General features: G+C 43.2%; 1 protein-coding gene across 2 annotated transcripts; it reads left to right on the top strand.

Moving 5' to 3' along the window:
- Window positions 1-228: 228 nt before the first annotated feature.
- LOC104948514 (protein bicaudal D homolog 1-like) lies at window positions 229-23,289 on the top strand. Of its 2 annotated transcripts, none has more exons than XM_010774728.1 (11): window positions 229-664; window positions 13,452-13,664; window positions 13,905-14,057; window positions 14,478-14,782; window positions 15,195-15,366; window positions 17,083-17,595; window positions 17,679-17,857; window positions 18,412-18,796; window positions 18,900-19,094; window positions 20,139-20,290; window positions 20,849-23,289. In XM_010774728.1, the coding sequence occupies exons 1-11, from the start codon at window positions 446-448 to the stop codon at window positions 21,867-21,869; spliced, it is 3,507 nt and encodes a 1,168-aa protein (XP_010773030.1). In that variant the 5' UTR covers window positions 229-445; the 3' UTR covers window positions 21,870-23,289. The 2 variants fall into 2 exon arrangements, with proteins under 2 accessions (XP_010773030.1, XP_010773023.1); XM_010774721.1 differs by having other exon boundaries at window positions 13,902-14,057.
- Window positions 23,290-23,751: the final 462 nt, after the last annotated feature.

Here is a 23,751-nt window from a genome sequence, read left to right as displayed (position 1 = left end):
TCATACAGTTGTGGAAAGCATCTAAAACTAATTCGCGTTTTCACATCCCTCCTTTTCACAGTTTATTCCATGACTGTGCCCATAGACTGTAAAGAGTGCCTTGCCTCCCGGCTGCAGGCAGAGGTGTAGCCTGATGCCGGTGAATAAGCAGAAAAACAGAGCAGAGGGAGGGGATGCGGGACAGGAAGATGAGAAGCTGCATCATTTAGAGCATTGCATGGCCGAAGATGGGTGTCTCTGCTGAGGATGACAACGCTTTATTGAGATTTACGGATGTTTATTTTATATTTAGGTTTTTCATTTTAAAAATGAGATTTGAGGCAGCATTGTGATTCCTTTTAGGGGCGGCAGGTTTGTTGTCTACCTCAGCTGTTTCTCCCTCCGGCGGGGCTCTCCGCTCATCCGACGCAGGGAGGAGAGGGCCGGAGGAGGGGGAGAGGGAGCGATGGCTGCCGGTGGAGCAGGATGCGGGGACACGGTGGAGCAATGCCGGGCCGAGGTGGAGCGTCTGACCCGGGAGCTGGCCGAGGCCAACCGAGAGAAGATCCGGGCGGCGGAGTGCGGACTGGTGGTCCTGGAAGAGAACCAGAGCCTGAAGCAGCAGTACGCCGAGCTGGAGGCCGAGCAGGAGACGCTGAGGCTGGAGCTGGAGCAGCTGCAGGAGGTGGGCTCGGCAGGGGTATTGCTCCTTACTGGAAGAAGTCAAGCTTTCTTAGTTTTATTAGACTCATTTGGGTATAACAAGTTTCTGACCATAGTCTGTCGTTACATTTGCAATGTTCCAGGGCAGGAGATGGTGTCACATTACAAATAAGTTGACTAAATCATGTATTGGTAGCTTATTAACAACCCTTCCTATTGCTTAGGTTCTTTGTGTTGTATAGGCCTAATTCTACTAGGCTACATGTAGTTACACCTGCACAAGCCCAGCCTAACATGACTATGGAAGGCCTTCATGGTTTTATTTTTAAATTTCTTCTTGTCATATTAGGCGACTCAGCCCATTTTACTTTGACAATTAGTAAAATACTATAAAAAGAATCAGATACTATGTTTCAATATAAATCATGCAGGTCATAATTGACTAATAAGATTTAGATTAGACAATGCAAACTTTCTTTATTATATTGGGCTTGCTTCCACAACTTCCTATGTTGTAAATAGAATTTCCCATTAGTGCCACTTATTAGCCAATTAATGGATCAACTGAAACGCAACTGGTTTTGCTCTAAAATCGTTTTTTCCATACCCTAAAATGTAATGTTAACCATGACTTATTTTAAAGTAACATCAGTTATTCACATGACTTTTGCAGTACTCAAACAATAGTGCCTTGTGAGGAAAATAGCCTCAGCATGATCGTGGCAGAGTTGGGGTTTGATGCTGGGATGGTTGTTTAGTAATGTGCGTTAAATTGCAAAAACACACACATACACTGACGTATTGTCTTATTAGAAAATAGGTATGACAAAGATGTTAACAATCAAATGCCTCAATAGGCAGAGTAACATAAGTATTCATATGGATTTGTGTCAAGTGAATCTAAATTAAGTCATTATTCACTCTTGTAGCTCTGGTTCACTTCTTAGAAAATATCGGATTTCATGCTAAGAGCTCCACCATGCTCACTCGCTAGTAACTTTGACTGCCTGCTGTTTGGTGGTGAGCATATATCAGAGCCTTTTCTCTGAAAACAAGTGCCTGAACCTGCTGGGAACAGGGTTGATGAGCGGAGATGAGTTGCTGGCTCGAAAAACCAAAACAACAAGCTGAAAGACGTTTAAAGCTCATAAGCTGCACTGCAGAGTTGGGGATAATTCCCATTGCACATAGTCATTTGTTTGATTATTCATATTAACCTATCAATACATGAAGCTTTGGGACACATTGCACCACAGACTGTCACGGCCTGTCCACACGGCGGCGTGCGTTGAGAAAAGTTATACTTTTGAAGCTTCAAACGGAAACGTCAGCCAATCAAATCATGTGCCAGTACAAGCTCTAGCCAATCAAACCGCGTGCTTGTGTGTCCGGGGCGGGAGAATCATGCGATTCGAGTTTCAGACACGCCCACCGGCAAGCTTCAACGCATGCCGCCGTGTGGACGCTGCGTTACGGCCCGTCCACACGGCAGCGTGCGTTGCTTCAACGGAGACGCTTCCCATTCACTTTGAATGGGGTGACGTCACGCTTTGCCGAACTGCATTTTGGTTCCGTCGCGTCGCTTTGCCTCCGTAGCTCGCTTGAAAAGTTGAGAAAAGTTTAACTTTTCAAGCGTCAACGGAAGCGTGTGTACGTACCTCGGTATGTCCACACGGCAGTGTGCGTTGAAGCTTGCCGGTGGGCGTGTCTGGCACGCGACCAACAACCAATCACATTAATCTCCCGCCCCGGACACACAAGCACGCGGTTTGATTGGCTAGCGCTTGTACTGGCATATGATTTGATTGGCTGCCGCTTCCGTCGAAGCTTGAAAAGTTGAACTTTTCTCAACTTTTCCAAACTTTTTCGGAGACAAAGCGACGCAACGGAACCACAATGCAGTTCGGCAAAGCCTGACATCACCCCATTCAAAGTGAATGGGAAGCGTCTCCGTTGAAGCAACGCACGCTGCCGTGTGGACGGGCTGACTCTGCAACCCGCGGCTTGTTGTATTAAGACAGTATTTAATAATAATAACAATAATAATAATAATAATACATTTGATTTTTAAAGCACCTTTCATTGCTAAAAGCAACCCCAAGGTGCTACAGGAGGCATTATAAAAACAAACAAAAGTTTAATCAAAGGCTTTTTTTAAAAGAAAGGCTTTTAGGCCTTTCTTGAAGGCGTCAGTGGTCTGTGGAGTCCTCAGGTGGTCTGGGAGGGAATTCCACAGGTGAGGAGCAGCTGCACAGAAAGCCTGATCCCCCATTGTGCAGAGTTTGGTCCTCGGGGGGCGACGCAGATGGTTTGTTGTGGAACGTAGGTTGCGTGTGGAGGTTTGTGATGTGAGTAGTTATTTTAGGCATGACGGAGCGTTCCCATGGATGCACTGATGGGTCAGGAGTGCGATCTTGTACTTGATCCTGAATCAGACAGGAAGCCAGTGGAGGGAATGAAGGACGGGTGTGAGGTGGTTGTACTTTCTCACCCTCATCAGGATCCTAGCGGCACTATTCTGTATGTATTGGAGCTTCTTAAGGCTCCCGCTAGGAGTCCCGATGAGGAGAGCATTGCAGTAATCGAGTCTTGAGGAGAGACAAAGGCATGGACCAGTTGTTCCGCATCTGACAGGGAGAGTGTGGGACGGGGTTTTGCAATGTTCCTGAGGTGGTAGAAGGAGGTTTTGCACAGGTGTTTGATGTGGGTGTCAAATGTCTGATGTCTGTCAAATCTTACGCCCTGGTTGGTAACTGATGCAGAGAGGGGTACGTTTTGGCCAGAAATGGGGCGGACTGGGGGGAAAGAGTGGCCCGGGGATTAATTGACAGACAGGCCCACTTAATGCGCGGCATGTATCGGCCGGCCGGCGACGAAAGTATTGTACTTAACAAAAAACCCNACACGACCAAGGGGCAGAGTGTAAAGGGTGAACAGAGTGGGTCCGAGGACCAACCCTTGAGGGACACCACAGGTGACAGGGTGTGTCTGGGACCTCCCAAGGAGACATACTCTGTTCTTCCAGACAGGTAGGACTGGAACCAGCTGAGGGCGGAGTCAGAGAGTCCGATGATGTATTGGAGGATGTTATGGTCGACAGTGTTGAATGCTGCAGTCAGATCCAGGAGGATGAGGAGAGATGGGGAACCAGTGTCAGCCGCCATCAGCAGGTCGTTTGTGACCCAGAGCTGTTTTAGTGCTGTGGGCGGAACGGAAACCGGACTGGAATTTCTCAAAGAGGCCGTTTGGTTGGAGATGGTCCTGAAGCTGGGCGGCAACTACTTTTTCCAGCACCTTGGCTAGAAATGGGAGGTTGGAGATGGGCCTGTAGTTGGCGAGGACATCTGGGTCTACGATGTTTTTTTTTAGAACTGGTCTGATGACGGCTGTTGGAGCATGACCAGCCTTGAGGGAGCTGTTGATGACGTCGGTGATCATGGGACTTATAGCTGAGATGTTCGATTTGACAAGGGCTGTGGGTAGAGGGTCTAGAGTGCAGGTGGAGGGCAATACTTTGATGTTATTCTTCAGTTTGTGGTATTAAGTCGATTCTCAAAAGCACTGTAAATATTTTCTGCCTTATTGGCTAGATTTATAAGGGCAATTAGCTTTACAAGTTTATTGAAAAGCAGTAAAGGTCAAGTCAGCCTTCCTCTCATTTAATTGTTGTCATGTGCATTAGCTAATTGGGTGACATTGACTTGTTGGTTTAATTCAACAGTTGTGGGCTTCACAGCAGGAAGTTGCCTCAGACAGTTGCCACAGCTTGCCTTTAATTAGCTCCACATGAGTCCGTCAAATTGATTTGTACAGTGAGCCTCATCTCCACTCTATGCGGGTCAGAATCAGGCTTGGTGCCAGCTCAGGTGTCCTACAGAGACAGGCTACAATTATAGTTCACTATGAAGGTTTGAAGCATCTTTGTAGTTTGTACACAAATTAATTTAAAATTAGTGTCTCTCCATTTTCCTACATTAATTTTAGATGTCCAAGCTTTTACATGCTTTCAGCTTTAAAAAAAAGAAGACATATTATGCTAATTTACAGGTTTATATTTGTATTTCGTACCTCTAATGTGAAATGTTTCCATGCTTTAATGTTCAAAAAGCTCTTTATTTGTCTCATACTGCCTGTGCTGCAGCACCTCTTTTCACCCTCTGTCTGAAACCAGAGCCCAGTCTGCTCTGATTGGTTAGCTGGCAGGCTCTGTTGTGATTGGTCAACCGCTGGGAGATGTCCTGTCCTGCCCTATAATGTGTTAGAGAGATAGCCAATAGAAGCGCTAGTGTTGCTAGTGCGGAGGGAAACTCCCTCTGGCGTGCACTTCAGGATTTTAGCCTTTGCAGACCATTTACATCCACAAAAACCTTACACAGGAAAGGAACATTATAAAAAGCATGTGGGGCCCCTATAAACTGTATGAGTATTGAAAATGGCTACCCTCACAGTTGAGAATACATTAGCATTTGCTTCTACAACACTTTTTACTGGTATGTAATCCAGCTGTCTGCTTTGTTGTTTTAGCATTTGCTGGATATCACACATACTCATGATGACTTAATGTCCTTATCGGAATACAGCACACTATGAAGGATTACTCCTTCAGTGATATGAGTGAGTGCTTTTTTTTTGGAGTAATAGTAATGTAATTACCCTTGACCACTGTGAGAGCTCACAGAAAGGTAGTGTGTGGTTCCACATTACAGCGGCATCGCGATGGGATGAATTGGAGGGTGTGACAGTGGAGCGGTGATGAAAAATGCAGCGAGTGCATCGGTGCATCCGTCGAGGCTAAAAACGGAACAGGACCGAGTGACCCCCCGGGGCGCTCGATTACTCCTCTGTGACGTCACACAGCTAGTGGGACCCCTCCTTGTACTTCACCTAGCAGGGTTTAGGATAGGGGGTTCATGAATCCTGCTCATCTGTGAAACTGAAGAAGAAATAACATTACGGCAGCAAAAACACTTGAAAATAATTCTGTCCGTTCATGCTTTGAAAAGTTGTTGATCTAAGAGGGTTCATTTTTTAAGCTGTAGTTTGTCGTATTTAATTTTCTTACGTAAAGTTGTACCTGATCTTTCCCCATAGTCTCTGGACCTCAGACAAACCCTGGATACTCTCTCCTCGGCTCTCTTTTAGTTATACAAGTGACAGAGCAACATGTTCAGAAACACTTAGTCTAGGAGCAGACTGGATGTCTGAAAGTGGGTGTGTGCAAAAGTGTGTACTTGCGCACACACACATAAAGCAAAGAGGACGTGATGAATTTTTCATCAAATATGAAGTCATAGTGATTCCTGAACACAAAGCTGTGTATGCATTTAGTATTTAAATAGGAGGGAATACGCTTTTAACACATATATAAGGACTAATGAATCAGTGTTATTGACTTTATTTTTATAATGGAAATTGTGCCTTTGCTATAAATATCCAATCAAGCACATTGAATTGAAACTAGAGAATGCAATTCCTGAATTGCTATGCTGAAATATAATGTGTAAGAAGAAAGTTAAGAATTTAGATTGAAATGATACATGAACACTGGGGGCTTGAATGTGTGATGAGAGAAGAAAAGAAAGTAAAAAGGCTTGGAAAAGGAGCAGAATATTTGAACTGCAAACTTTTGAACTATGCGAATGATCTGTCGCCATGGCAACGACATTTGATGACACCCCATAATACGCTTAGATGTGTTGATGGCTGCATCGTTACCAAACCTGTGAAGTTTTGTGCCATTTCGCGCATTTGAACTGAAGTTGTGAGAAAACCGTGTTTCATAGTGAGCATTGTGTTGCCAAGGCAACGGCATTTGAAGAAATCTTAAAACTGTCAAATAGATGTCTTGGACTGTTGGCACACATGTGAAGTTTGAGCACTTTTGGACAATTTTTACGTTATAGCAATATTGTGTTTTACCTCGAGGGATGCGTTGCCATTGCAACAGCTTTTGAGGAAAACTCACTAATGGCACATAGACATTTTGAAGGCTGGACCATTAACCATTATCTGAAGTCTGCTGCTCTGAGCATGTCATTTGGAGTTATGACATCATCGTGTTCCATGACACAGGTGTTTATATTTGTGCTAACGACATGTCCAGAGATCAAAGGTTTCCATGGTGATGTGCAGTAATCAGTGAGAGGAGAGCCTTTTCATTGTTCTGAATGAGAGATAAACCTCTTACATGTGAACGTTATGTTGAAGAACCGTAACAGATATCGGTGACATTTCAACACGTGAAGCATCTGAAGTGTACTTTTTGTGTACTTTCGGGTTAATAATGTGGCCTTTTTGGCAGATTAACTAAAGATGTGCGGCTGCTGTGAGTAAAGATCAGCTTGAATTTACAATTGGCTTTAATGGAGACATGTTGAACGTTTTTGTCACTTCATGCCCTCAAGAGGCGTTTAATTTTTTTGCTTAATTTTTTTTCATTTTTCAAGCTACGAGATGTTTTCCTACGTTTGTCATGACAAATTATGTCTCAGGAGTGTAGGGTTTGGGAATTATGACAGGTTTAAAAAAAATATATGAAGGCGAATTTCAAGCAAAACTCTAGCTAATCTGAAGAAGGCCTCTTTACCAAGGTCTGAACAATGTTTAATATTTCTAAAAGTATGAATCAGATTTAAAAGTTGTTTAACATGAATAATGTCAGAATGATGTGTAACATTTTAAAGTTGGAATGAGGTTTCTGAGTGAAAGTATGAAGGAACAGTTAGCAGTTTAAGTCGCATGAAGATTGACTAATTGACTAATTGTAGCGGCTGTAATTGAATAACTTTAATCAATGACATTTGGATAATCTGTCTTCACTTCCATATTAGCGTCAAATGTCAGAAATCAGGAATTTTAGAACACCTGAGTTGTATGACATGATGTTTAAGTGGAAACTGATAAGGTCGTCATAGAAGGGGTCGTGGTGTTGTAAACAATAGAGCGAGGGAAAAAAACAGGATGAGNTGAATCAGATTTAAAAGTTGTTTAACATGAATAATGTCAGAATGATGTGTAACATTTTAAAGTTGGAATGAGGTTTCTGAGTGAAAGTATGAAGGAACAGTTAGCAGTTTAAGTCGGATGAAGATTGATGAATTATGGGATGTATCTCTGGAATTATGAAAGGGCCTAGAAACAGAAGCAGTCAGATTATCAGACAGGTTGGACACATTTATTTGGAAGAGTAAACAAAGGTGAAATATTGAAGGTTGAAACCATTTTTCAAAAACAATTAATTGATTCTCAAAGTAGCATTTGAGTCATGATCTGCCTACTAACTGATTGTCGACAGACTAATAGACTAATTGTAGCGGCTGTAATTGAATAACTTTAATCAATGACATTTGGATAATCTGTCTTCACTTCCATATTAGCGTCAAATGTCAGAAATCAGGAATTTTAGAACACCTGAGTTGTATGACATGATGTTTAAGTGGAAACTGATAAGGTCGTCATAGAAGGGGTCGTGGTGTTGTAAACAATAGAGCGAGGGAAAAAAACAGGATGAGAGTAAAACAAAGAACCTGTGCCAAGGGAGTGGAACGAGCCACTATCAAATGAGATTATCCCTCCTCCCTGTCTGCTCCCATCCCCCTCTGCCTCTCCTTTTACTCCCTCCATCCCTTCTGTTCTCCCTCACAAGCTGTCTCGTTCTCTTCACCCTTTCTAATTCCTGAATCTAACCGCATGTGAAGGAGGGAAAGGAGAGATTGTCGGGCAGCTGTGCAGAACAACTCAGGAGGCCAGGGAAAGAAGAGATATATGGATGGAGCAGTTTGTTTATTATTTTTGTTGTCTTACCCTTCCCATAAGGATCACTTTATTATATAAACATCTTTATATCATATCTGATTTATGGAAATAATGGTCTATACAGCACATTTAGGAAATACACATAGCTGTCAGCTTCTAGGGTTCTTCATATGAACGTAAGAATTGTGAAATGTTCATATTCCTTTAAATACATCAACAAAGGAGTGGTACAGGAATGAGTCCTAAACCCGGATATGAGATAGCATTTTAGCCCTCTCGGGATCCCTCGTCTCAAATGTCAATAGGAGTCAAGGAAACAACAAGACAAGGGTGCAGCATATTTCTAAAATGAAAATGATAACCCATAGCTCAAGTATTTTGAGTGAGAAGCCACAGTATTGATGTCTGCTCACCACACAGCCAAGGTGACATTTATAGATATTATATCCAAAAATAAATACAGAGAAGGGGATTTGGATTCTACAAAAAGAGATTGGAGAGGTCAGGTAATGACTGCTGTCTGATTTTGTAAATCAGGCACCCTGCAGGAAGGGAAAGACTTTAAATAATAATGTGTTGTTTTACATTTATGCAGTATCATTGGCAGTGAACTGACCTTGATTCACAAAATTGGCAGCCTTTCTGCATTTACTCATACAGAAGGGATCTCAAACACACACACACACACACACACACACACACACACACACACACACACACACACACACACACACACACACACACACAGCCGTATGCTTTCCGTTTCATCTTCTATAGGCCTGCACATCACAGTTCGATCGCTTTTTCAATGACCACACAAGGATTTCAAACTAAAGACCACACACACACACACACACACACACACACACACACACACACACACACACACACACACACACACAGACACGCACACACACTGTCCTATCTTTCCACTGATATGGAGATCTGTGTTTGTTTGTCAGAGCTTCACCTTTGCTTGCCACTGAAGTCTGTCTGCAGCATGATGACATCATGTACTTTGTGAGTGTGAACAATAACATAAGGAAGGACATGGGGAGAGAGCAGGAGTGAGAGTGAAAAATAAGGAGGATAGATTGCGAAATTCTAACAGTGTGTCAAATTACACAGCTCTAATGGGGATCTACATCTTGGTATCACCACTGGTATATATTTGGGCAAATGAACATTACCGGAACCAAAGAAGTATCAATCACTTGTCCAACAAATGGTTTAAATGTTCTTGAGCAGGGTATTATGTTTGACAAAAGACAAAAATAGATGTTGCACCGTTTGTAGGTGAATATTCTGTTTTAAAACCAAAGATCCAAGCTTCCATTAGTTGATGAATCATAAAACCACTCTGAGCCGCTCCCACTTCGTCAGTCACCCAGGGAGAGTTTAATGGTGACAATTTTAGCCCGATTGTATTAGTATGCTGACAGAGAGACGGAAGACAAAGGCGGAGATAAAGAGAACAAAAGGTGGTGTGAAAGGAGGAGAAATAGAGTGTGATAAAGGTGTGGGAAAGGGAAAAAATAAAGTGTTTTTTGTTATTTACGTGAATTAATAAGATTACTCCCTTTCATCACTGTTGTCACTAATTTCTGTCCCGTGAGGCCAGTGTTTTCTGGGCTAGTCGGACATACTGTACTTCTGCTTCTCTGCCCCTGTCCTTGTCTCTTTCAGTCTGAGACACGATGAAGTCAGAGTTGGCAGTAAGTCACTGTGTCAGCTCAGTAGGACACTGTTCCAGTAGAAAAGAGCGGCAGATTCACATATTGTTGCTAGACATTTCAAAGCTCCTAGCAACCACCTCCAACTTTTTATGAGATAACTTGGCTCATTTTACTCTTGACCTACATGAGGGCTAGAGATCAATGTGTGGGGTCGTGGGTCAGAAATGGTCCCCTTTTGACATTCCCCAATTAATTCACCAGTGCTCTTGTACTAGATTACAAGTGTGTGTGTGTGTGTGTGTGTGTGTGTGTGTGTGTGTGTGTGTGTGTGTGTGCGTGTGCGTGTGTTTTTTATACTTGGTATAACACAAGATAATTTTAGCTCCTGTACCATGCAAGCACAATTTTGACCTTCAATATGTAAAATATCTGATAACTAAGCTTTATTCCAACCCCCTTCCCACTGTCCTTAGACTCAACAGTCTCCAATGTGAACAGGCAACCCAGTCTCACGGCACTTTGTGTAATTAATCTATTGATTCGTGTTCACCATCACGATTTTCCCATTTTTTTCGTGTCACACAGAACGATTTTAAAAGCAATTTATGTATTTCAATTGGTAGTATGTTTCGTGCCTGCACCACGTCTTTTTGTCCGGTCAGGTCTTGGAAGACCGGAAGCTGTGGGGTTCATAAAAACATTTTCTTACTCAATATCAAGCCACAATTATTGTTTTTATTTTAAATTGTATAATGTCTGACTTTTTTTGCCATCCGCAAGGAAAAGAAATGGGGCAGAGCCTCAGAATACTGAAATCTGTATTAATCTAATTTGTTATTATTTACATTGCTTTTAAAATCGTTCTGTGTGACACGGAAAAAATGGGGAAATGGTGTTGGTGAACACGAATCAATAGATNCGGTAGCCATTGAAATTGAATTGTATTTATTTAAAACAAGGGACAGTGTACATTAATCAACATCTTAAAAACATGTAAAACTCGAATTAACCAAAAGGCTAGTTTTCATCGATAGTCCCTTTGCCAGATGGTGATAGACATCCTAAAAGCAATAATAAAAATACCACGACATTGTTATACCATGGTACATTTACAATAGATGACATCACTGAATACAGATAAGAGCAAGTCATGATAATAAATAAAACATTTACAATACACACTCATACACACACATCAGTGCTGACACTGTTGGTTTTCAATGAGCCACTTTTTAATACTGTGCTTGAATGTGTAGTAGGGTGAGGATTCTCTTATTGGTTGTGGTATTGAATTCCATTGATGGGATGCGTGGAATGAAAAGACAGCCTGGCTGAATGCACTTTTCCTAAATGGGATGGTGCAGTCTCCCCTTAGCCATGTTGCTAACAATATATGTAGGCCTACAAGTAGATATATTTACTTCTTTATATGAAATTGAATGAAACAAAAGCAGTAGGTCATGTGTGTTGTTTGTAGCTTCAGGTGTCGGGTGACCATATATTCTAGTTTAGAGGATGAATCCTACTGACTTTGGTGCCTCCGCTACCTTATGCTTGGTGCTAATTAACACATTTTAGCATGCTAATAGGCTAATCTAAAGTGTTGAACATTGCAGTGTCCTTTCGAGCATGTTAGCATGGAAGCACAAAGCAATGTAGTAAAAGCTACAAAGCGAAATTGCCCACACATTCACCAGCTCTAAGCTAAACCATAGTTTGAATGTGCCTCCTGTTCCAACCCAGTCTCACGGCATTTTGTGTTGTAGTCACGAAATTAATCTATTGATTCGTGTTCACCAACACCATTTCCCCATTTTTTCCGTGTNTCGATAGTCCCTTTGCCAGATGGTGATAGACTAAGGTGACCAGATTTTCAAAATGAAAACCGGGGACATTTTGAGTTTTGCGGTCAATATATCATTTACTGTAAATGATATATTGACCGCAAAACTCAAAATGTCCCCGGTTTTCATTTTGAAAATCTGGTCACCTTAGTCTATCACCATCTGGCAAAGGGACTATCGATGAAAACTAGCCTTTTGGTTAATTCGAGTTTTACATGTTTTTAATATGTTGATTAATGTACACTGTCCCTTGTTTTAAATAAATCAATTCAATTCAATGGCTACCGCAAGTAGCATGGCTACCGCTAGTAGCATGGCTAACATTACTCCAAATATCTGTAAGAATCCAAAATAAATAGAACCCCCCATCTTAGGGCTTAGGAATAGATAACCAGGCCTTCATTCACTTCTCTCTCAAAGGGGCTCTTTGGGTAGAGTTACCGCAGGTGCACCGGTTCTTCCCCTATAGCTAATTTAGGTTGTTGAATTGCCTCTAAAAATGCTTAATGCTCTCTGGTGTGATGCAGTAAATATTTCTTGGTTTTTCTATTGCACCTAGTCTAAGGGAGAATGCGACCCGCCATCAAACAGAATTGCTTTAGTGCGTAGAAACTCAGGAAAAGATGCAGGTTATGTTCTTACAAATATATGCTCCTAGTGTCAGCAGCACACCCATTCACCTGTCAAAAATGTTCTTGAACTTTGAACCAAATTTTCCCAGTTGCTTATGAGCATTTTTTGTTTGAGACTTAATTGTGTGTGTGGATTTTTTTTAGCTGAGGCTCATTCATCTTTTAAGTAAACACACTCCACCAACATGTGTGCACTGTTAAACACATCACTGGCTCAGTGAGCACCGACACAGAGAACAGCTCAAGGTGTTCAGCTCCCAGGTGACTGTTAAACTGTACTTACACTCTTACCCCTTTGGGAAAATGCAAGCAAAAGGACAGATTTAGACTATGCACAGTCATTCCTGTAGTAAGCATATAAACAAAATTCCACATTGACTGCACTTTTCTCCAACACATAACATGATGACGGGTTTAAAAGGGGAGGGAGTGATTTCCATTCACATTCTTCCCTCTTTCTCTCTACACTTTAAGTTCAGGCTGGCTTGGGTCCCCTCCTTCAGTGTTCAGTGTTGCAGCTCAGTGATCATGACGATGGCTCTTATGAATCTGAAGCTGTGATCGCCAATACTCCAAGTTGGTGATTCTATTAATATGTGTGCCCAGGAGAGGTGCTTTAAAGCCTAAGGATATCTTTCTTAATTTCATACATTAACCTGATCAGACACTATGTTTATGGCGTAAATTGCTTATTGATCCAATGTTGCATTGCACCACATATGCTTATATCAGATGCCTTATACATTTGCTTATGATAGATGTTTTCAATCTTTTCCTTGGCTATATTGAAAACAAGAGCCTGTACCATAATGGATTAAGCTACATAAAAACCATCAGAACTAATACCATACTGTGAGAAGTCTCATCATGTCCATGTCTTTATCTCTGCCGTCATGTCGCAGGCGTTTGGTCAGGCCTACTCTACCCAGCGTAGGGTGGCAGAAGATGGGGAGACCAACGAGGAGACGCTGCTGCAGGAGTCTGCCAGCAAGGAGGCTTACTACATGGGCCGCCTCCTGGAGCTCCAGTCGGCTCTGACGAAAAGCCGGGCCACCTCCTCTAACGTTCTGGCTGACAACGAACACCTGAGCACACTACTCCAGGAGCTGAGGGAGGTACTGTGCATCTACAAGGGTTACAGATCTGAGATATCACACTGTCTAAGTAGGGTTCCTTGAAGTACAATAGGGTTGACATTTAGAGGCCAACATTTTCTGAACTAGGATTTTATGAGATTTTTCCAATCCTATACTCTAAATGGTTGAGTGGCACTCACGTTAAGCTGACTGTATTCCTGTGTATATGTCATATACAGCATGCAGCTCCACCAATGTTTCCCTGACCTGTCTCAGCAGAGCAATGACATGTTGGAGCTTCAGCGCAGCCGGATGCGAGAGGAGATCAGGGAGTACAAGTTTAGAGAGGCACGGCTGCTCCAGGACTACACCGAGCTGGAGGAGGAGAACATTACGCTGCAGAAACTGGTGTCGACACTCAAACAGAATCAGGTACAGATGGTTCACACACAGACACATCCACATGCAAATTGAACCCTGCAACTGAAGCCTGACCGAATCATAGGAAATCAAGTAGATCAATCATTCAAACCAAGACTTTGTGAATGATTCTATCGTTAGTTTTGTGGGGATTTATAGTTTATTCTAAAAATATTACACAGATTTTGGTGCGCACAATATTGTTGTCCTCTCATTTGGATCTCATTTTATTTAAGCGTGTCTATAAACAGCTCACTGGTCTGTTTCAAATGGAGTAGAAATGTTTTTGTACTTTTTTCTGATTACTGATATTATTGACATATTAGGGAAGCTCAACGAGGCACCTTTACTACCCCACAAAGTGATACAGCACATTGGCTTGCCTTTCTCTCAAAGTAATCCTATCTTTCTGTTGCTTTACCCCTGGTTCAGGTGGAGTATGAAGGTCTGAAGCATGAAATCAAGGTCCTGGAGGAGGAGACGGAGATCCTAAACAGCCAGTTGCAGGACGCGCTGCGTTTGAAGGACATGTCAGACGCTCAGCTGGAGGAGTGCCTGGAGTCTCTGAAGAGCGAGCGTGAGCAGAAGAAGCACCTGCGCAGGGAGCTGGTGCACCACCTCAGCATGTGTGATGTGGCCTACACAGGAAGTGCCCACCTCACGTTCAGCTCCGCCCCGCCCAGTGGAACCGCCACCCCGACGACTATGCTCTCCCCAAACGCAGAAGATCCAACGAGGTGGATATTAACTTGCATGGAAGAACATTTCACATTTACATTGTTAGGGATTACAAGACCTGCAAATAGTCAAACCTGTGTGACAAATTTCTTCTATTTTTCTAATATGCTTTGGAGAATTAATAGATAATGAGAATGGCTTTCCAAATATGTAATAGGAAGTAAGGCCTGTTATATGGTAGGGCATAAAGTAAACAACTATTTATTTCAGTGTGTGTAAACCACTGCACAAATATGCTGGTTTAATGAATGATAGTCACATGTATTTTTGATAGTGTCATTATTCCAGAAGGTGTTGGCCTGCAATCTTGTTTTTTACTGTTCCGGTCATACATCTGTCTCATTCTCTATATTGTCTTAGGGAAAGCTAAGTGAATCTCCCACATTTTTAAGTGGTGCTCTGATTTCTTAGGTGTAATGGCCACCTCCAGGGTGGGACCACAGCGGGAACAGTAGGGTCGGTGCCCAGAGCTAATGGAGACTGCCGGGTCTCGGGTTGGAAATCTGAGGGTGGGGTGACGTCGGACCTCTTCAACGAGATGAACATGACAGAGATTCAGAAGCTCAAGCAGCAGCTGGTGACGGTGAGTCTGCTCTGTGATCAATCATGTGCTATCATTTATTAGAAGGAAGTCAGCATTGCGACCATTTCCAAATAAGAGAACAAGCACAGTATGAAAGAACCCGGACTGTAAACTATTTTTTACCTTGAGCAGGGATTTAGGAACAGCCAGCAATCTCAAAATTCAACAACTTTTAAAGAGGCCCTATTAGGCTTTATGGGGTGTTCCCTTTCCTGTAGTGTGTTATAAAGGTTTGTGTGCATGTAAATGGCCGGGAAAGGCAAAAAAAGTTCCCTCCAGAAGGAATTCTCTCCCACACCTTCCCCCCCCTGCCTGAAACGACCTATCAAGAAAGGAAGACCTGATTACAGTCTTGTGACTTGTTTGTCGAATGAGAGTTCCCTGGTTTCTGGATGCCAGTTTGATGTTTTCTGACAAGGGGCAGAGAAGAAAAAATATCCTTTTTCTGAAAATGTTAAACTATTCCTGTACATGTTTGGCATGTGTTGGCTCCATAAAACATCATGCCTTATGATTAATTAGTGGAACCTTTTTGTTGTGATGTGAAACCATGTGACCGTTTTATTTTTTATTTGTCTGAGTGTCTGCTGCTGGGTTAATTATCTGGCAACCAACCCATCTTTAGAAAGCCAAAGCTGTTGAATAATTTACTGTAAAAAACCACATGACATGCAGTCCCTCATTAACCGTTTGTCTTACACACAGTCACACATTCATTGGCGTCCTTTCCTTACACCTTTTCCTTATGCAATACCAGAAAAACAATAATTCGGAGCATCAGATCATGCTCAAATCGCTACAAAGACTTATTTTGTGTGTACACAGTCATCCATGCGTGTGTGCATCTGCTTCAGTTCCTGTAGGTGTAACCCCATCCATTCCTGCTCCCTGCTGCTTTGCTGATATGCTGCAGGAAGAGCTTATTTATATCTTAGCTGACACACTACACTATCGACCACTCTCCTGTAGATGGGTGGGTTTCATCGCTGCTTCTGCTGTCTGGGCTGCTTTTTTAAATGTTACTGAATCCACTGTTGTGCTACAGCATTGCTTCTTTTAACCTGATGGAACTATTTCCTTTAATGGTTAAGTGTACGTTCCTGTTAAGGTGTGGTTGTGAAAGTGCTCAGTTTCTAAAGGGTGTGTTCAAGCGGAAGTCTTTGCATGTATGTCAATGTCAATGTCGGACGATGCTTAAATTTGATTACGATATACTGCAACCAAAGTTTGGGGGTGGGGAGTGTGTTGGAGAGAAACTCACCCAACTGGATTTTAGCCTTTACAGATAATTACATGCACAAAAACCTATATAACAAACTACAGGAAAGGGGAACCCCAAAAAGCATGATAGGGCCCATTTAAGACATGTTTTAAAGACTTGTTAGCCTAAGCAGCTCTGGCTACATTGAACTGAAACTAACTTTCATGTCAGCGATACAACAAATCAGAAAGCACATTATCTATGTTGTTCTCCTTTCATCTTCCTATAAACTGCTCACATCAGCAGATATTTGATACAGACTCAGGACCAGATTTCTCCCTTTTATTATTGTGATAGATCGGGAACAGTCAGTGCGAACATTCTGTTATTCCAACCTACAGTACAATAAAGAAAGAAAAGCAGCAGGATGTGATTGGAAATGGATGACAATTTGGAAACTTCTGAAATAAAACATATGCTGTGCTTCTTCCTAATCTTGCTGCTGCCCCCTTCAGGTTGAACGTGAGAATGTCTCCCTGATGACCAGTCTGCAGGAGTCCCAGAGTCAGCTTCAACACACCCAGGGGGCCCTGACCGAGCAGCATGAGAAGTCCCTCCGCCTGGACCAAAGAGTCACTGTCCTCCGCCGCCTCAATCGCAGGGCCCGCCTACACCATGAAGCCCCTGCTTGTGCCCCCTCTCAGCTCCACCCTGAGGCCCTGGTGGAGCTAGACAGAGATGAAGAGGAGGCTGAAGAGGAACGAGGGGCTGAGGAGGATAGGAGTGAGACACTAAACAAAAGTCAGGTATTTTCTTACCAGACGCCAGGACTGGAGATTCTGCAGTGCAAATACCGTGTGGCTGTGACAGAGGTGGTGGAGCTCAAGGCGGAGGTGAAATGTCTCCGTGATCGACTGGCTCAGGGTGTGGAGGCGGCAGGGGAGGAGAAGCCAAGGCGAAACAGTCTGCAGAAGCTGGACAGGCAGGTCAACACGTTGGAGAAGAACTGCCGGGAGGGACGTGAGAAGGTAACCACCTCGTACTGATGGTGTCTGTTTGACTAGAATGACAGATAGCTACAGAGGTTTAATTCCTTCTCCTCTTTCCTCAGATTTCTAGCCTGGAGATGGAGTTGCAGGCAGCTCAGTCAGCAGCCAGCGAGAGTCGGGGTGCGTTAAACGCAGCTCAGGATGAGTTGGTGATTCTCAGTGAGGAGCTCGCCAAGCTCTACCACCACGTCTGTCTGTGCAACAACGAGACGCCCAACCGTATCGTGCTGGACTACTACAGGTCTGGCTGCTGTCTTATTGGTCGAACATATGCAGCATCAAGGAGTGAAGCGGAAGTTATTAAATCAAGGCCCAATATGGGGACCTTGCATTTAAGGGAGGGCCACTTGTTACATCTTGTAGCCCAGTCCAGCCTTGTGCAGGTCTACGATCTTGTCCCTGAGGTCCTTAGACAGCTCTTTAGTCTTGCCCATGGTGGAGAGGTTGGAATCTGATTGATTGATTGATTCTGTGGACAGGTGTCTTTTATACAGGTAACACAGTTGATATTATAAGTACTTTCTTAAAGGAAGAGGACTTATTTAACCGTTCTGTCGGAGCCAGAATTTCCCACAGTTAAATGCAAATCAATTTTTATCTTTTATATAATGTCAATTTCTGGATTTCTTTTTTGATATTCTTACTCTCACTGTTAAAATAAACCTACCTTTAAAATTAAAGTTTGTTCGTATCTTTGTAAGTGGGCAAACTTACAAAATCTGCATTTATAATTATGAATCTACACAGTGAAGTTTCATAGGTAAAACAAACTAAATCTCTCTTTCTTTCTTTCAGACAAGGCAGAGGGCTCCGGGGCCTCAGTGCCACTCTTAAAGCCATGTCTGCTGACAACAGCAAAGTTCTCCTCACACCACGCCTCGCCAGGCGGCTGGCCGCTGTCGCTTCATCCACCCTGACTCCCGGGGAGTCGCGTAGCCCCTCGCAGTCTCCATCCAAGGAGCCTTTATCTAGGGAAGGTGGCGGGGAGGAGAAGGAAAAGGGGGGCGTCCTGGAGCCACCTGAGCAGAGCCTGCCGCCCTGCACAACTCCAACCCGCTCACCTAGCATCAGTGCCTCTTCATCAAGTTCCTCATCATCCTCGCCTGCCCTGGAGCCAGCTGGTGAGCTGCGCAGGGAGCCCATGAACATATACAACCTCAACGCCATCATCAAAGACCAGGTAGAACAGTGTTCTCTTTTCGGTGTCTCCTTACTTTTTTTCTACTCTCTTCAACCTTTCTTCTATGAATCTTACCTCCTCTTGTCCTCATCTCCTCCCCCAGGTGAAGCACCTGCAGCGGGCAGTAGACACGTCTCTGCAGCTGTCCAGACAGAGAGCTGCAGCCAGAGAGCTGGCGCCTCTGATGGACAAGGACAAGGAGGTCTGCATGGAGGAGATCCTGAAGCTCAAGTCTTTGCTCAGCACCAAGAGAGAGCAGATCGCCACCCTCAGACTGGTACTCAGGGCCAACAAACAGGTGAGACATGTGTGACTATGGAATGTGAAAAATGTGGCAATGTGAAAAAAGAAGCACCACATTTGTGTGACTACTGCTAGAACCTATGAACCTATGATCAGAATATGATTTGGAGAGCAAAAATGTTTTCCTTAGAACCTGCACTAGGAACAAAAACATAGGCATCTAGTGATGCTACAAAATAATGTTAATACTAAGCTATGTTAAAACATGTGTTACTGAAGTCTTGTTAATTGAAGCGAGTTATGTCAGCGTTTCCCATGATAACATGAACACACAAGGTCTTTACTCGCAGCTGTCTTGATTATGATGCTTAGCTCACATGGTCGAAATTCCTACCTAAAGACATTATGCTAAATGAAGGTTGCATGCTCCAAAACATTGCGATGAAGTGATTTGTTCTTTATTTCTATGCATCTACAACCTAAGCCAAGGATTTTGGCATTTGCCTTATACAAGAAAGGAACATCCAAGATGCATTTTTATCCGTTTAAGAAAAACAGTGTTAGGTATACAAATGAGCTCAGCAGATTACAGTCCGTTTACTGGCCTTCCATGCCCATCAACCAATAAGGTTGAATGAGGACATGGCTGTCCTAAACCTTTCTGCTAATGCTATTAGCTTCTATTTCTTGTTTTATATGATTTCTCTCCAAGGAATGTGTGCATCAGTGATTCAATGCAGAGGAAATCAAGCTAATCGTACATACCATACATACAATAAAACAGAAGTACTGTACCAATTTGGATTCACACAGAGTGCAAACTATAAAAACAATTACACTATCACAATGATTCATCCTGTACACGTCCTTTCCTGTACTAAAAACTCAGTGGAAAATCTGTTGTTGTTAGTAGTAACTGCATTATGCATTGCTATTTGGGCGTGGCACTTTTAAAAGAAGTACGTTTCTTGTTCTACGTATAAAGATATTGACATGGTCTAGTCTTCCTATGGTTCAATGTGATAGTGGGAAGTAGAAACGGAGGTTACGAAAGGGAAATCATAACATGAGAATTTATGATGTGTGTGTGTTTACCCAGACGGCTGAAGGGGCTCTGACCAACTTAAAGAGTAAGTATGAGGCGGAGAAAACCATGGTGAGGGACACCATGACGAGGCTGAGGAACGAGCTGAAGGCCTTGAAGGAAGATGCCGCCACTTTCTCAACTCTGCGCGCCATGTTTGCCACCAGGTCAGAGACGAAACAGAACAAGTCAACAACTCAAAAGTAGATTAACCATCTCAGATAAATGTGAAGAATTTTACTTCCAATGATGAAGCCACAGAGCAAGTCCCCATTAACTGAGTGACCAGAAAATGATTAATTCTGCATTAGTTGCATGGTAAGGACTGCTCCAGTAATATTAGAGAAATCACAGATCGCTCTTTTTTCTCATATCAGTTCTTTAGGATCTCAGTGTACCAACTTGTGTAAACTACATTCTCTCTCAATCCTACAAAAAATGTTTTAATCTTAGAAAAGGGTTGACTTTAAAGAAAATAAGATTACTAAAATGAGAGGGTAACTATAAAGCTACGGCTAACCACTGGCTAGCTTAGCTTAGTTTAGCACTGATACTGAAAGCAGCTGACCATTTGAAGGTATCAAATATGCCTACCAGCACATATAACTGTGTGTTTGTACAGTATGTGAAGCCTATTCCCAATTTTGTGGCCTCTTTTCCCCCTTTCTGTTTGTGTTTGCTCCCTCTGAACCGTGTTCAACCTGCTAACACCTTGCTGTCTTCAGGTGCGATGAGTATGTTACCCAGCTGGATGACATGCAGATGCAGCTGGCTGCGGCGGAGGATGAGAAGAAGACTTTGAACTCCCTCCTGCGCATGGCTATCCAGCAGAAACTCGCCCTCACCCAGCGCCTGGAGGATTTGGCTTTCGATCAAGAGCAGACCCACCAAACCCGCGGGGGGCGGCTGCACCGCATCAAGACCAGCACCCCCAAAGTAAGTCCCTCGGCCTCTTCTTCGGCATCCAACCTAGACCAAGGCTCCAATTCCGCTATGACCCCTGTCAGACCTTTCCTTTCCAACCTTCTTAGCTCTACGTCAATTCTCCCTGATGACCCCACTCTGCCCCTTAGTCCATCGGTGGTCAGTGCGGCACTTGCCTCAGCTCTCACCTCCCCCACATCACATTTTCACACTTGCAGTCCGTCATCACCGGCCGGCGCCTCATTGGTTAGCCCTCTAGCGCCAGAGAGCCCCCCGTGTCTGGAGGCCCCCTCCTCTCCCTCGCCGCGGACCCCGCCCTCAACCTCTCTGAAGCTGGCTCACTCCCAGTGGACCATGGGGGTGCGGACATTTGTGGTTGACTCCCACAGTATCAGTGTCAACATCACCCCCAATCCGTCCCATAGTTCGGGCCCCTCCAGACACATCACCCCAGACTCTTTTAGCTCTTCCCCATCCACCACAACAACCAGGTCCACCCAACCAGGATCGGGCCCCTCTTCCCCCTACCGCTCGCCTATTTTGGGGCTCAGGCGCTCCACATGGAGCCCCTCACCCCGAACTCGGCCGTTGTCCAGCCTGACGCGCTCTTCTGTCCTCTACGCTCCTTCCTCACCCTCCCCTTACTCCTCCTCTCACTCCCCATCTCCCAGCTATTCCTCTGCCTACTACGGCTCTTCTTCTTCTGTTTTCACCCCCTCTCGCTCCTACCTCGCCTCTGGCACCACCAACTCCTACGGCCACTCCACCAGCTACACGCCCCTCTACCCAAGACACTACAGTTCTTACCGGCCCCGGCACTAACCCCTTAATAAATCCTTTGAGCCTATTGAAGGCTTCTCGACTAGACTTCTTATTGACATTAAAAAACTGCAACTCCCATCATCCTTCTCTTTCTGTCACCTGAGAGAATGGGCGCTCACAGAGAGGAGGACAAAGTGGTTTCCTGTTTCCCCGTTCCTTTTTTCCTGTGTCTAAGCTTTGGCCAATGGGTTCTGAATGTTCAGTGACTTTGCTCAGGGATTTGACAAATGGAGCACAAGAGGCCCCACCTTCCTTCTATTACGAGACTGCTGATTGGTCCACAGGAGGACTTTAATAGAGACTTTTTATAATGAGAGTTTTTAGGCATCAAGTTCTTCAGATTGAAGTGACACATGCATGATTTAAGCGCAGAGACATTCAGACACTGACTGGAGGACCCTTTCATAAGTTTGAATGAAGGCCATGACACATTGAATAGCGTCCTCTATATTCAATATAATATCCACCGAGTCTGTATACACAAACACTGTAAACCACATGTCTTTTAAGCAAGCATTCTCCTTGGATGCCCAACGATTCAGTATGATTCAAACAAATGAAGTTGCAAGTGAACGCCACAAATCAAAGGAAAAAGCGTTTACACCAGTTACAAATGGCCACACTTAAAGGTCTGCTGTCGTTTTTAGAGTTAGAAAACGTATCGTACGCAGCACCCCTAAAAGCCAACGATGGATTGTGAAGGGTCGTTACTTGAGAAGCTGTTAGTCCCTGCAACAAGAAATGTGTTTGAAGCATAATGACTCCTTGAGTGTTCCCAGCTTTGACCTCACTTTATAATCTCTCTTTCACAAAAACACATATACACACTTGTATGATGACAGTTGTGGACAAGGCTTGATGGACTAGTCATTGGTACATGTTTGTCATGGTGGGCATTGCTTTCTAAGTGCACCTCAATGAGTATTCTTTATTTCTTGTCCATCTCTAGCACCACCAAGTGGTTTGTTCTTATATAGCCATGTACATGTGCATACATATGCATGTTCACGTTTGGATGCTCTTTAACTGTAGGCTTCCTCCCCCTTCCAAATAAAAAACCAACGGATAGAGGTGCAGGCTGTATGGAAGGTCATGGCAGGGAAGAAGTTACAAGATGGAGGAAGGAGAGCACTCAAACATGGCATAAGACCAGTCAGCCTAATATCTTCTCATGGTACAGAAAAACATTTTGACTTGGAGTTAGGTATGGGAAGTTTCTCAAGAAGCTGATGTTCTCTTCACCTCGTTTTTTTTGGTTTAACTTGCCTTAAGTTTATGACTAATTAAAAGGTACTTCTAATGTAACTCTTTCCAAAAACATCACACTAAAGAGGACATTCTCCAACATTGCACTAGGGCTGCTCGATTATGGCAAAAATCATAATCTCGATTATTTGGGTCAATAATTGATATCACGATTATTAAAAACATTTATCCATTTACTTTGAAAACATCTATTTATTGAAAAAAAATGTTGAACAGTATGTTTTTAACAGTTGATTACCCTGAACTTTAAGTATAATTCAACTGAAAAAAAAAAAAAAAATCGTTTTTTTCTTTAAATAAAAAAAAAATCGTTTTATTTCGATTATGTTGTTTTCATAATCGTTGCAAGCCAAAATCGTAATTGCGATTAATTGAGCAGCCCTACATTGCACCAATAAGTTAGTTAGTCCCAAGCAAGACGTAAATCCCGACCTACTACATCAGTTAGGATTCGAGCATTAATGTATTTTTGAGTAACCATTACCTGAAAGAGGATATTGAATCAACAAGTAATTTAATGTCAATTGATTCCAAGTATTTCCACACACCAAATTATTTTGTATCTTTATGACATGACTATTATGACTCCCCATCATGGCTGACTTAGTTATAGTAG

Source organism: Notothenia coriiceps, unplaced genomic scaffold, assembly GCF_000735185.1.
Source record: "Notothenia coriiceps isolate Sejong01 unplaced genomic scaffold, NC01 NC01_scaffold00000339, whole genome shotgun sequence".
Lineage (NCBI taxonomy): Eukaryota > Metazoa > Chordata > Actinopteri > Perciformes > Nototheniidae > Notothenia > Notothenia coriiceps.
The sequence above is the reverse complement of the archived record's forward strand: the minus strand, read 5'-3'. Positions and strand labels throughout refer to the sequence as shown.

Excerpts from the sequence above, each read along its gene's own strand:
- LOC104948514 (XM_010774721.1), top strand. The coding sequence starts at position 446 with ATGGCTGCCGGTGGAGCAGGATGCGGGGACACGGTGGAGCAATGCCGG. Across the intron at positions 17,858-18,411 it reads ATCGTGCTGGACTACTACAG|ACAAGGCAGAGGGCTCCGGG; the intron begins GTCTGGCTGCTG and ends TCTTTCTTTCAG. Across the intron at positions 18,797-18,899 it reads ACGCCATCATCAAAGACCAG|GTGAAGCACCTGCAGCGGGC; the intron begins GTAGAACAGTGT and ends CTCCTCCCCCAG.